The sequence below is a fragment of the Chamaea fasciata genome, unplaced genomic scaffold (genome assembly GCF_029207755.1).
Source record: "Chamaea fasciata isolate MVZ Bird 193981 ecotype frontalis unplaced genomic scaffold, bChaFas1.0.hap1 SCAF_3, whole genome shotgun sequence".
NCBI lineage: Eukaryota > Metazoa > Chordata > Aves > Passeriformes > Sylviidae > Chamaea > Chamaea fasciata.
The window spans coordinates 4,508,944-4,524,116 of NW_027094088.1; the positions used below are offsets into that span (position 1 = coordinate 4,508,944).

At 37.5% G+C, this 15,173-nt stretch overlaps 1 protein-coding gene across 4 annotated transcripts in view; it reads left to right on the top strand.

Moving 5' to 3' along the window:
- Positions 1-15,173, top strand: part of KIF16B (kinesin family member 16B) — a 127,189-nt gene that overhangs the window by 89,003 nt on the left and 23,013 nt on the right. For 3 of the 4 annotated variants that reach the window (XM_066177785.1, XM_066177786.1, XM_066177787.1), the window contains one exon: positions 4,317-4,406. In XM_066177785.1, the coding sequence (XP_066033882.1) occupies positions 4,317-4,406 (90 nt within the window). Of the gene's footprint in view, positions 1-4,316; positions 4,407-5,197; positions 5,222-15,173 lie in introns of those variants that run through there. The other variant, XM_066177788.1, reaches the window with a different exon arrangement.

Below are 15,173 nucleotides of genomic sequence, written 5' to 3' on the forward strand. Positions count from 1 at the left end.
TTCTCTGAACTCTCAGTTGATTTTCTGCACAGAAATGCTGGGAGGGAAAAAAGCATATTAATTTTGTTTCCTCTGGTATGCAGCCAGTGTTTTTCAAAGCAGGATCTAAAATCTAATTGGAAATGTGTTCTCAGTGTGTGTGGACATATGTGTGGCATAACTGGTGTACATGGCATCAGAGACAGAACTGGCAGCCTCCTTTACTGAATGTGCTGCCGGATGCTTTGTTAGCTGCTGTGAGGTGAAGGAGTGACCTTCCTCACAGTGTAAAGGACCATTTTTGAACTGCTCTCTCTTTTGAAAAGGTTTTAATTAAGATGGGCAGTCTCAGCTTTGTTTGTGCTAATAAAATTTTCATTTTGAAACATATCATGCCATTTCTGGGTGGAATACTTCCTTTTGCCTGTTGAACTTTGATTTTCTCAGGGCTAATGAAAGCCCAGAGCCAGGGAGATGCTGAGAGAGGAGTAAGTGAACATGAAACTTCCCCAAGGACTCTTCTACTCAATTTTCGGCACATGAGATTTACTAGACTAGGTAATGGTTAGTGAAGATGGCTAAAATAAAAAGGTAGCGTCTGTTCTGAATGTGTTGATGGATTTCTTTTCCAAGTATTCTCCCTTCATTGGTAAAACCCATGTAAGCCTCTATGAGATCTTAGCATGAGGGAGCAGTTGAAAGAGTATGTGTAGTTTGGCAGTTTTGGGGATGTTTCTTACAGTCATTCTCTTACTTGAATCAATCAACTGCTAATGCTTTTTCCTTTCCCTCCAGGTCACAGTGGATTGCTTCTGCTGTAGTCAGGATTTAGCTCCATGCTACAATCTTGACCTTCTACAAACTCTTCTATTTTAAACTTTTTCCATGCAGAGCTCCCAGATCTACTTTGATCTGTATTAATCTTCAGAAGCTCCTACAGAAATTCTATAGAAAATTAAAACGCATGGAATAGTGGGTTTGTGGGTTTTTTGCCTTAAAAATCAGGAAAATGTGCAGGGGGTGGAGATTAAATGTACCTATTAATTTAATCTCTTCCTAGTAGGTCAGAATACCATGTCAGCTGTCAAAATAATTCCTGATTTCAACCTTACTTCACTTAATTTTAGTTTATTTTCAGGTCTTCTGAAATATATGTCAGTTGAGGGAGAGGACTGAGGTGTTGCTAGTCTCATTTCCTTTGCCCTAAATAAGCTTTCTTCAGCAAGGTTCCTCTTGCTTTTGGGAAAATGGGTAGCTGACCTATCTGCGTGTCATAGCACTCTGGAACCTGACAAAGTGTCAAGTGATGATTGAGTTGAATTTTAAGACAGTCCCCAAAACTGTGAATCCTGGGTATCTCAGAGGTCTTTTCTTCAACAGATGTTCCTTGTCATTGTGTTTGTAGTTAAATCATGCATATTGTTATATAGAGGAACAAATACAATACATTTCTGTATATTGCAAGTATATAAATTTCGTCTTGTGACATGCAGTAGTAAAGATTATTTTGTTTATATGCCAGAAGAGAGAGAATGAGATCCACTTTCCTTGGCAGCTTCTTGGTCAATTCCTAAGTCTTTCAACCCTAACATACTATCAACAATATATTGTTTTAGTGCAGGTTCAGGTTATTGTCAATATAGACATGAATGGGAATAGGCCAGCAGGATGTTCTGTTCACAGGTTCTTTCACTGGATACAGATCCTAATTAAAGATGTTGAGTGTGTCCCACAAGAACTGACTGGAGAGAATTCAAAACAGGAAGAAACTGATCATATATTAGAGCTAAGACAGTACCACCTTTTGCAGCAGGAATATATCATGGAGTTGTTTGTGTTAGTCTGCTATTAAGTATTCTGTATGAATTGATTGATTCATTTACAAAAAAGCTTCCATTTGAGTGACAGTTTTATGTGTTGTCTTTAAAGACATGATGAAACAGTAGTAGCTTAAACATATTTATGTTAGAGCTGACTTAGTATGCCAGAGAACTATTCTTGTATTTTCCCCTTCCTTTCATGTTGTGTCAAGATATTCAGACAAGGCTGTGCTAGAAAGAGCGTGGGAAAAGCTTTTGCATCAATAAAAGCAGAGGCATCTGTTATGACAGTGTCTGTGGTTGCAGAATTGGTAGAAGGAGCAGCAAGGCAAGGGAAGGTGGAACTCCAGCTCTCATGAAGACTCACAGGGTCTCCTGAGAGCAGGTGATAGAAACAAAGTCTGGAATCAAGCAGGGATCCCCTGACAACAGTGAAACTTGTAGATAAGCCTTCTTATTCGGCTTCCCCTCATTGTTCTGAGTTCCCTCTTTTTATTTATCCTGTTTGGTATCCTTTCAAAACTGGTTTTCTTGTGTTTCAAAACCTTTTAATGGTGTCTGACGAGTGCTCTATAAGAAAAGATCCAGGCAGATGCAGCCTCAAGCAGTGCTTTCTTTCAGATCCAGTTACATTTCTGTTCAGCCAGATGCTGTGTTGGATCTGCTCAAAAAGTCAACATTTCTAGTCTAAATTTATTTCTGAGTTTGGTGAACTCTTGCAGAGTGGGAGTAAAGCACAGGCAGTTCTCATTGCTGCATAGTTCTTTAAGAAAATGATGCATGGCCTGTAACTGCCTAAATTAGTAAAAAGTCTAATATTCTGTCAACCTTATCAGGTTAATACCCTCAATAATAAAATAGAAAAAGGCTACAGGAAATTTTTAGAAAACTTCTAGCTTTTTACATGCTTTTTCTGTAGTGTGAGGAACAGTTTCAACGAGGTCCATTTGAAGAAATACGAGTTCTCATGATGACTGTGGACAGTTTAATCAGCCCAGATAAAGAAATTTGGCATTTCCTCTTTTTTTCTAATTGCTTTCAGCAATTAGTGGAATATTGCTTTTATCTCCCCCTGCCATGGTATTACTTCTGTTGCTATGGGGCAGAAAGAGGACAAATTCTGTGGTGTGCTTTACAGTGGAATCGATTGAAAATGTCTCCTAGGTTATTTTCTATCAGTCATCATGAGGGGGAAAGATAAGGAGACAGGACTGTGGTATGTCCTTTCAGATTTATAGGTTTTACATAGGAAATGGTGCCTTTGAGTGAGAAAAACAAAACAACCCACAATTCTGAGGCAATTCTAGGCTCACAACAGTGCCTAGGTAAGAATATTCCAAAAATCTGTCTTGCAGATGTACTTAACTATGGTTTCTGTTCTTAAGAAAGTACTTTCAACTGTATTAGCAAGTTATGTAAAAAGCAAAGGACTTTTCAGAATTGCTTTACTTGTTGTTCAAAACATCTGCATATGTCCCTGTCCCATTCCTACTGGGGGTATAGTCTGTCATTCAGTTTTTTTTAAATGGGGGAAGATAATCCCAACCCAGGCTTGTTGGATCAGTGGTAGGAGAAAAGGCCATGTTCTAGAAATGCTATTGCCATGCCAGGTGCAATGTAATTCTCTTTATACAAGTGGAGTCCTAATAACATTATTTCTGTGCTTTGGGGGCCAGTTAAGACTTTGTTTAGCATTGAAATTTGTTTTTCAATCGTACCAGCTCTAACACACATATATATATAACACAACACTTTTTATGACCCACTTAGAAATGTCCTTAATTAATGTCATCGAATTTCAGATAGTGTTTAGTATCTCAGTTCTAGTGAGAATTTTCTGAGTGACTGATGATAAGGTTGGATTGCCCTCCCTCTTTGCTCCTGTTATGCATTCTGTTCACAAGGGTAATTATGTTGATTTTAAGAAAACTTCCTATATAAATGGAATGTTCATCACCGTTTTGAAGACACAGACCAAGAGTGTCTTAAAGGAATATCTTCTACTAAAAGCTGGTGCAATATTTTCCCCGACAAACTGGAATCCCATTCTATGTGGTAATGAGCTCTGTGTGTCCAAGAAATATGTATTTATTAATTGTCAGTGTCTATGTATAAGAATATACAGTCCTGTGAATATTTCGAGAGGCTACACTACACTTACTCTGGATGATATTTATTCATTAATGGAACACCCACTGATTGTAATACTGAGAGTCAAATAACTGCACCAAGAAGGGATTGGGAATGTTTTCATGTGTTTACAGTCTTGTCAAACCACTGTCGATGAAGGAATAAAAGCATTCAGGTGGTTTTTTGCTTTGCAGTCAGGGCTCCTTATTAAATACAGTTCTGTCACTGTAATGAAAGAAAAATAAAGTAAACTTATAAAAGTTTTTGGATTTAAGACAGCTAACAACTGGCCATTTTAATCTTATGACCTTGTATACTGCATGGATTTTAGTGTTGTACACTGTGTGGGTTTACTTCTGTTTCTCCTTTTTATATTGTCTGCTCTAGATAACAGTCCTGGATGAGACGTGGACAGTATTTCGGCGGTACAGTCGTTTTCGGGAATTGCATAAAACTTTAAAACTGAAGTACCCCGAGGTAAGTTTTGGTAAAACTTCTTTTACAGAAAAAGGGTAGAGACATGAAAAAAAGTGGTTTGAAATATGTTTAACTCAAAAAGGGAGGTGATTTCAGACAGCCAGTACAATTTCACCAACACAGTTCCTGCCTGACCAATCTAGTGACCTTCAATGATAGAGTAGCTATATCAGTGCACATGGGAAGAGCTGTGAGTGTCACCTCTTTTCATCTGTAAGGCCTTTGACATGGTGTCTTGGTTTGAGACAGTTTAAAGAGATGGGCATTCTGAAATGAGTAACCTTCCCCTTCGTTCCAACCAATCCCTTCCCACCAATAAGGAGTGACATACAAGTAGATGTAAGTGAAAAAACAACACATTTCTAAACAACAGAATGCCAACAGCCAAGGAAAAAAGAGTCAATAATTTCTAGGTACCAAACTGAAAAACTCACTACCCCACTGGAACAAGGAGAGACCCGAAATGCCAGAAATAGCCTTTCCTGAGATGGCACAAGGCCTCAAGCTTGTAGGACAAAGGGGCAAGATACCATCACATCCCTCTTGGGAAGGCAGGAGCTTTACAGAGCACTTCTAGCAGCAGATGATTTGCCAGCTCATGTGGGGTTTCCCTGCAAAATAAAAAATTGATCTGATCACTTTGGAGACTCTGGGCATTCAGGATGAGGAGCTGTGCCTGGTGGAGCTTTAGTTCATTGGAGTGTTTACGGAATTACAGATTTTAGTTTTTCACATGTGACCTCTAATTATTAACATTTTTCTTCCTTCCTACATGTTTCCTTGGATATTAGAAGAAATAAATCATTGGAGCAGTGAAAGTGACCCTGATTTGAGAGTTAGGACAAGAAGCTTAGGCCATATATTCATGGGCAGTACATTAAAAAATATGAATATGTTCAAGAAGGAGAGACATGCAATAGTGTGTACGTGCTTTCTTGGTCTTTGTTAACATATGCTTTAAGCTAAAAATGAAGTGAGCATGGAACAGACCTTGAGTCTGAGGCTCAAGATTGAGCACGTATCGAAACAGTATGAAAACCAGAAATGGAAACTGCTGTGCACCAAATATCTAAGAAAAAGTTGAAAAAAGAAAAAGGAGAGAGAGAGAGAAAATAAAAATAACTCATCTTTTTTAAATGACAGAATTTTTTTAAGGTAAAACTGAGTTTTTAATGGGAAATTGAATTGTTCTCTGTATACAAATGCTTTAAAAATATTACTTGTGAACATCAGTATCACATCAGTATTTTTATTTGAATAAATTGCCATTTCCTCTTGGATGTTAGAGTCTGTCAACAGGAATATCCTAATTGCATCGAACTCCAGAAAAAAAAGCCAGGCAGTCATCCAGTTGACATGGAAAAGGGCCACCTGAATCCCTGTGCGGACTGATTTTCCCCATTTAGGAAAATGTGCTAGATTAGTTTTCTTCAGAGTTGGTTATTGGTCCTGGCAGTACATTGGGGAACAACTGAATTCTTTAACAGTTGCATCAGAGGGAGATCAGCTCGTTCTTGTAGGTAGTAATTGAATTCAGGAGTAATCTGATGTTCTTAAAGCCACTATTAAAATGTCCTGTGTGCTGCAGTGTATTAATTTCACCTTTTTGATCCAAACATTTGTGACTGACAGTACAAATTCAGGCTTGTTTTGGTGTCACAGGAGGAAGTGGGGTTTTTTTATTCTTATTTATTTGCTTGTTTTGAAGGAGCATGACAACATGAGTAGTATTATTAGGTCAAAATAAAGTCCAGCATCCCAGAGTGTACAACAGGAGCCTAGAGCACAGGTATATAGGTTTACTTCATCTTGGAGTCTTCCCAGCTGAAGTTTTGTTGTCGTTAACAGATCATAGTTAATATTTTTCCTGTAGATTTTATCTGTATTTTAAGTTCTCTACACTACTCACTTTATAAGTATATTATTATTTATAATATACTTATTTATAAGTATACAGGCAATTTTCTCTTGCAGTTTATTTTCTTTTATCTTCTTTCTCTTTATTTTTTCTTCTCTGTGGTTTTGCTTGCAAGGCCAATACATTTGCTAGTTTATTGTGCCAGTTTGTTCCTTATTGACCCTTCTGTGTCTTAGGTAAACTTACTGAGATTCACATGTAATGCATTAACAGAATTATTGGTTTAGTTATGCAGAAGCATAAGTGTCTAATTTCCATGTAGGAAACACATGATATTTTTATTAAGCTATCAGTTCCTTTGTGAAGAAGTTTTGTAGGTCACTGCAAATACCAAGTCTTACAAGGTTGTCAATAGTATCTTCTTCCAGCCTTGCCTGAGCTTTCACTTCACAACTTTCACTAAATTATCAGAGAGGTTCAAATATGCTCATTTTGCTAAATACCAAGCATGCTAAAAATTAGGAGAAGCAAGATAAGCATTTGATCATGTCAGCTAGTGGTTTTAGATAGGTACTGGCATGTGAGTACCTGTTCTGGAAACCCCTGATGATGTCTTCTCTGTTTTGCACAGTTCAGGCTGTTGTGTTGTGTCCATTCCTGCTTTGAGACATGGAACATCACAAGGGAATTGCAGGTTTGAGTGCAGAAGTGACCTATATAATATGCAGTGGGTTTCTTCTACTCATCAGCATTTCTACAAACTACTGTGTCCTTGTTTATCAGAGGGGAAGAGCATGTTGTGATGGATGAAACACAAAATACTGTGTGCTGCAGTAAAGATTTGGCATTTGTTTTCTTTGAAGAAATTTCATTAACAGTGTTGCATATGTGAATGATTGATGGCTTTCCATATTTTTACCTTTATTTAAAATAGCTTTAATTTATGGTAATTTTGGATTAGTTTTGCAGTGTGAGTAGCAATTCAGTTTGTTCAGTAAATCGAAACTCATCTGTCTGCTTCTGCTCCTCTGTCATTGAACTAATTTAGGATTCACCATGATGCTAAAATGCATTTTAATACCAAACTTGGCAGAGTTGTGTCTTTAGTCACTATGTATTATTCCAAAGAAACTTGATCCTTAAAAGGATCTTATCAGAATCTATCAGAGTTGAGTTTTATCTTGCACAGTTCACCTTCCCACTCTAAATTAATATTTATAATGAACAGCAAAAATACTGTGGGCATGTTTAATATATGAGTGTCCTCCTTTTAGAAGTGAACTTTACAGTTCATTAGTTGCTCAGCTCTGAGTTACTATATCAGTATTTTAATAATCTGCTGATCTTGCATTTCATGTTTCTGCCACTGAATTCCCAAAGGGGTGTCTTGGCAAACTGATTTATTGGAAGCTTTAAAAAAAAAAAAAAGTATCTCTTTCAAAAGCAGAAACTTATCTAATATCTTCTGGTCTTACAAGATGTCATATATATTATATATCTGCACGTTTCTTCTAATGAAATTAAGGGGCTGCTGACAACTGCTTATCTAACTAAAATGTGTCACATGCAAATTTTGAAAGACTGAAGAAGCTGCAGCAGGGTGAGACTGAGGCAGTGGCAGATAACTGCCAAGCATTTAACAGTGTCTATTTTTGGGGGGGTCTACATGACTGTCATTTGCCTAGCTCCAGCTTTCTTTCACTGCTAGATTGTTAATGACCGTTTTATTACTTTTGGTTTTTTAATTAAGACCATACTTGGCTTTCAGTTGCAGTAGTCTCTCTAATGAATGCACCTTTTGTTTGTTATTAGTCAGAGAATAAGAGCAAATGGACTCTTCATTCTCATAGAAAAGTGAGAACTTCCATAGTTAGATTCTCCTGTTTTTCCCCGTGTCTTCATCTTTTCTTACCAGTTACTGGTTTTGGAATAGTACCAGAGTGTTGGTTTCTGCAGGAAACTTTGCCTTCTGGTCTTGCTGCAAGGGAAATCTCACTGTCCTAACACTTCCTCACTCTTCTAACACTTTCTTATCTCTACCCTCTTTCAAAGGAGAGCAGAGAAACAGTTCCTATTTGGCTTTCTCCTAACCAAATCCGAGGTTTATGAAGTCTCTCCTTCATGTGGGAGTCCTTAAGTCCCACTTGCATCCAGGTTTTGTGGGGCTTTCACTGTAGGCTCTGCTTATGGACTTCCCTGTCAATCATCTTGAAAACTGTTTCTGTGTGCATAAAAATCTCTACATGTTGTTAAGGAAAGCACCTTCCATAGAGGCATTTTTATTGCTAATAGTGATTCTTGACTTAAAATATTAGAAAATCCCTGGAGAGCTGCCAAGGAGAAGCTACAAGGCATGCTTGCATTTATAGATTCATTCATCGGCATAAGGACATACGTGTGTCCTGTTCAGCTGGAATGCCAAAGCTATTGACTTCTAGCTTATTTCACAGAATGCAATAATTTCTGTAATATCTGTATTTGATTTATGGAAGTCTGGTTATAAGTATATATATATGTGGTTTTTTTAGGGTCTAAGGCACAAAGGCACTGTTTGTAGTTTAAAAATAATTATGGGTCATTACCTGTAAGAATTACATGAAACTCAAGGAGCATAAAATATTTCTCAGATTTTTCAGAAGTACTAAGTGAATGCTTTCAATAATATGCTGAAATCAAAGCATTAGTTACAAGCCTTTTTAAGAAACATTTTTAAATATTTTGAAATACCTCAGATTTTTCAAAACTCAAAAGGTAGTCTGTCTGGTTTTCACCTGAAGTATTTTGCATTCTAGTGAAGAAAGACAAATGTTTGTGTCTCAGTGACGGCAGTACCTATTTCATCCATCCATACTCACAACCACCCAACACATAATATGTAATGTTTGGATTAAAATAGAGCAGACACAAGTTTTTTAATTGTTAAAGTTAATTTTAGACACTTTTTTACTACTACTCATTGTTCAGGTGAAGTTCAGCTATGTAATGATTAATGAAGAGTCATGAACTGTTTATGGAGCCACCACTGACTGATCTCGCTGTCCTTTCCTTTTGACTCTGTACTCCTTTTTTGGGTGACTGCCAGGGGAGGATCTCTCTTTCCTTTTTAAGTAGTCCATACATCTGGTGCTCTTGATAAGTAGTAAGTGGAAGAAATCTTCAACATGAACTGCTGGCACAGATAATGGAGAGGGGATGAATTTGAGGTGAAGTCATTAATTTTAGGAGAACATCCTTGGATTCTGGAAGAGATCACTGACAGAGAAATGCAATATTTTAATGTGATTGGTGCAAATTTGGGGATTTTTACTCTTCCCCTTGCCAATAATGTCAAGGATAATTAGGCAATTTCTGTGCACTTATGTAATGGTTAAATTATTTTTTAATGTCTTACCAGACACACAGAACTCTCCCTTCCAATGAAGAATGCAAACAGAAATGAAACCAGGAGTGGAGCAATAAAGCAGCAAGACATGGGCAGAGCACTTGGGGCAGTGTTTGGGCTGGGATCTTGGCTGTCTGACTGCTCCAGTTCTGGTTTATAACTCTGCAGCTGTAGAGTTTTATTGAATGCAACATTTATGTTAATATTCTGTGATCAAGGTACTTGGCTTGCAGGGCTGGCATGCCTGTTGCCATGCAGCTAGTGAGCGCCTGGAGCTTTGGAGCTGATCTGGCAGAAGAAGTCTGAAGCTTATTGCATCAGAGCTGGTTGGCCAGAAACTGCTGGTTTTACCGTTGGATTTTTTACTGGCATTAGTAACTGTGTATTTAGGTAGTATGGAAGCTTTAGGTAGAATACTCTTACTGGATGTAACATTCTGGACATTTGGACTCTTCTAGTGTTCAGTTTTAAATAGCATAGTGTAGTGTATTTGTAAGTAATGGAACTTTCCTAAGATCATGTTGAAAATTATTTTGTTCTGAAACCTGCTGTGCTTATGCCAAAGCCTTGATCCTGCAGTAACTGAAGTCCCAATCTATTCACAAATTCATTCGTTGTTGACATTGATGTTTAGAAACTCTTGAGACCAAGAAGCAATTTAAAATCAGGGGCTACATGCACTAGAGAGAGCAGGGTGTAGCATATAATAGTGAACATGGTTGTACATATCTTGCTACAAATGCTATCTCATTATTTTAGAAAGTTCCAGTTTATTTGGATCTGGATTCTCACTTCAGGTTCTTTCATGGAGCCCTATGCCCCTTGGTAGGCATAGTCTCTTACAATATTATAAGATTTGTCTATTTCTTTGAAAATTTGATCCAGTGAAGAAATAATGTGTTGATGTGTTTTGGCTGAACTGGAAGGATGTTTCTGGGTGTCTGGATATGAAATAGCAAATTTGGTTTGGTTTTTTTCTGAATAATCAAGACTAATGTACTGTAGTTTTGGTTTTAAACAATGGTAAAATATAATAGGAGTCACAGATTTAATATGAGAACCATAGGACAAACACCAAGCACCAGGAATGTATAAACAGTCTAAAGGCCTTTTTTTTTAATGGAGATTGTGTATTAGGGCACAGGTGAAAGTGAAAATTATTTGCAACATCGATGTACTTGGAAATAGCAAATGCCATGATGTGCATTCTGGCAGAATTATATGTAGAAAAGCATTTAGAAAATAGTTTTTGAAGCATGAATACTAAATTAAGGACAGACCTAAATTTTTTACTTTCTTGCCTGGGAATTTAGTAGCCTTGATAATACATCATCCCATAAATATTGGAAGAGAAAAAAAAAAAGTGGTAAGTTTTAGGACACATATTTGTGTGTAAACCCTTTAATACTATTATACGAGTGTGTGATCCTAGCCTTCAGCTTCCTTCAGTACAAATTACAGTAATTACAGTATAGTTAATTTTAACATTCATACTCTTGTCACCCAGAGCAGCCAGGAAGTGCAGACACAGGAAACATATTCTGTCACATGCGTGTTTCCAGCTCCCATTTTTAATTATGTTATGTTCAGAACATTCTGCAAGCCTGCAGGTTTATATGTGTAATGTTTCCATATCAACCCTAGTTTACCATTACTCACAGATGGGATTTAAGTGGTAGGTCCTTAGAAGCTTCACCCAACCTTTCTTTCTGCACCATGAGACTGCTGAAATTTTTAAAAGGAATTTTTAGCATATTTCTCAGTACATCTATCTACAAATGAGCAGGATAATTCATTCCAATAAGTAAAGTGTGAAAAGTATTGCTGCTAACAGTATCATGTAGTTCAGTGAAAGCTTGATTACAGGGAAATGTTTTTATTCCAAATAGTCTCTCTGAATTCATAGTTGCTAACCAGGACTAGAGCATCAGAGACAAGAGCAAACTCTCCAGCATATTTGCTTCCAGCATAATGCAAAATTCTCAATCTATTTCTGGTTGGAAAATGAAATCAGTGTGTGAATTTCTTGTCACAGAACTGAATCTGAATGTCTAAAAGCCTTGCAAACCCATTTTGGGGATTAATTTGTTGTTGCTTTGGGTGCTAGATTCGTGCAGCAAAATTTCCTTGCCTTGGTACATATGATTCTGCAGAAATACAGCTTCTCTCTATCTCTTCTCCTTTCCTTTCTTTCCTAATGGGGATGTTGATGAGACCTGGTCTTTTTTGGTCTTTCCCTAGCAGCAAGTGAAACCTGTGAGCTTCCAAACAGTTCTCTGAGCTTTCTCAGTCTTCTGATAGATTCAGAATGAAACAAGTTTAATCAAATGCCAGCTTTCACTGATTGTGCTGTGCAAAAGTCTTGTACATGAGTAACACAGAAACTGAAATAAAAAAACCATTTAGAGAGGTGTGAGTCCATCATCTCACAATTTATGAATTATGAACCATTTGACAGAATAATTGCTTTGATTATTTGATAATCTGATTTTCAAGGCTCTGCTCGGTTGCCTGCTGAATTTGTGAAATATCGAAATATTCATGTTGTTTTATCAGTAAAACTGTTTTGTATGGATAAGAGCTATCTGTGAGAGAGAAATGCCTCTGAGAATAATTTCTAGGCAATATAGCTGGAGGTTTAGGTGCTCATGGATACTGAGCCATTTTTTAGCTGTTTCTGACTATTGGTTGGCTTGGGGAATGCCTTAGGCTGCAACCCCGTGTCTCTGTTTTCGTGCTGCTTAGTGAAAAGCAGAGGGGAGGATTGGAGATTTTGCTGTATTTTTTTTCTATTATTACCTTCCTTCAGGGGACTTCTGGACATGTACTCCATTAATCATTAGCTGTTAGTGACAGTCTCACTGCCTTCCAAGGGGTTTGTGAAGAACAGCTTGTTCTTGTTGGCTTTGTCAGGAATATGCTGCTAGATTAAGTAGGTCTTTAGAGTCCTTTCAGATCAGTTGATACAGTGACCCAGCTCAGACTCTAGTTTTTGTGAAAATACCCTGGTTAATTTTGAACAAGTAGCATAGAGAGTAGCAAAAATTACCAGGCTCCAGCTGTAATGCCTGTTGCATTTTTATCTTACATATTTAGATGGTATTACTGACACAACTGCACATGTGAAACTGTTTGCTAAATTTTATTCACTCTTTAATCTGGAGAATTATACCATGCCTCTCTTGTGCTTCATGAGGCAGCTTTTGAGTAGGATATTTCAGGTTTTTCCTCTCTTTGGAACCACTGCGAGAATGAATAGGGAAATACAGATTGCAGATTTTGCACCACAGTGAGAATATTTAGCTGTTTGTTTTGGCGTTGCTGTATTCATCAAATGAGTGATTCATTATCTAAATGGGATTGAGATACAGGTGACTCTTAACTGATGCAATCTGCAACAAAGGAAAGCTTCTGAAAATGTTTCTCCTCTGTATCTAATAACAATTATTACTAATTTTAATATATATTTATGGCTTTTAGTTTCTCTAGCTACTCTAGAGGAGTAAAAGAGCAGAAGTGCTATGCTGAGCCTTGTGCTCCCAAATAAGAAGGGACATGTTTGCCAATGACACCAGTGTGACCCAGGATTGTGTGCTTGCGGCCTGGAAAACCAACTGCGTGTGGAGCACGGTGGGCAGTAGGTGGGCCTGGGGGAGAGTCCAGAGGAAGGTTGGAAAGGTGCTCAGAGTGCTGGAGTGCCTCTCCCATGAAGGTAGACTGAGGGAGCTGCCTGGGGGAGAGAAGACTCTCTTAGGGGAGACCTTGGGCACCTTCCAGTACCTAAAGGGGCTCCAGGAGAGCTGGAGAGGGACTGGAGACAAGGGCATGGAGTGACAGGACTAGCTTTAAATTGACAGAGGGTAGGTTTAGGTGAGATCTTAGGAAGAAATTCTTCCGTGTGGGGTTGGTAAGGCACTGGCACAGGTTGCCTAGGGAGGCTGTGGCTGCATCATCCCCAGAAGTGTTCAAGGTCAGGTTGTATAGGGCTTGGAGGAACCTGGTCTAATGGAAAGCATCCCTCCCATGGCAGGGGGGTTGGAATGAGATGGGCTTTAAGGTCCTTCCCAGCCCAAACCATACTATGGATCTAAAACCAACCTTAAGGTTAGCATTTTTACAATCTACAAGAAGCATTTTTTGTTTGAAGATCTTTTTAAAGTATTAGTTTATCATGTTCCTGCTAATGGTCTTTCAGACTCAATAAGGTGAAAATAATACTGTCTTTCTTAGTTAAAAATTATTTGACTTTAGAAGAAAGGAAGAAAACTAATTTCTCTGGCCTGTGCACCTGGTAGTACAGTTACTAAATATGTTTCTAAATGCCTTGTTTTGTATTCACAGTGAGATCTTCCTGTAAAGCTCTCTTCTCTGCTGTAATGTAAATATATTTAAGAAAAAAAAAAAAGTGGAAGGGCCTTTTTACCATCTGTTTCTGCAACACAACATACAGAAAGCTCCATCTTACAAAAGAGAATTCTTTATCCCTCTAGAGAGCCTAAAGCAAGAAAGCCCAAGTAAAAAAAATATATATATATATATATTAGACATGCCTGCATGACAGAAATCAATAAAATACAATCTCTTGTGGTTTAATATGAAAATAAACACAAAAAAGTGGCTTTCGGGAAAAATATCGAGCTGCAGGTATAGAATTGAAGATGTCAGGAGAAGACTGAAAGCAGAGGATGTTGTCCAGTTTACTGTAGGACATATTTCAGAACCAAAGCCAGCGATAATAGTGTTGGAGGGTAAGCTATCTGGCCAAGTCTGAAAACCAAAATTCAGTATGAGAATGTAAGTGATGTGAGTGAGAGCGAGATGAAGAAGCACTCTTCTCCTGGGTGCCAAACTTTGGGACACATTTTTAAAACATTTGATTAATTAATGGTTATCTATGATTGGTTAAAATGCTGTGAATCATAAAAAGAATTAAAGGTATGATTTTGTTTGGTTAATTTCTTCTCTATTGAATTTATTATTTTCTGTCATACTTAACAGTAGGTACTGCTGGGTATTAATGATGCTTTGCTATTTGTGTTGTGCACTGTTGTCAGCAGTGCAGGTACTCTGAATCTGTTTAAATGTATCTTCTACATTTTCCAGGAAATATTTAAAATTTCTTTAAAACTGCTGCTAAACACTACATGTCCTAGTCTTGTAATGTTCTCTATGGAAAAAATGTTGAAACAGAGCTTTAGCAGTATTATAAATCCTTAAATTAATCACTCTACATTCAAATCTAAATCCAATTTTATTTTTAAATCAGGGAATGAATAAGGAGACCTTTACTTTTAAGTTCAGTTTTTTTGATAGTACCAGTAGTGTAAAGTAATTGCAAATTAATGTATTGCAGGGTTTTATTTAAATAGGTTGAGCAGCATAATTTCCATTCTGATTGTACCTGAAGGCTCATATGTGCTGTAACTCATTGAAAAGTCACCGTAAAAAAAACAGTGAAAAAACTAACGTGTTTTTTTAGCTTTCCCCTGTTTTCCTGGCTTACTAGAACTTGTGTAGTTGGAGCAGC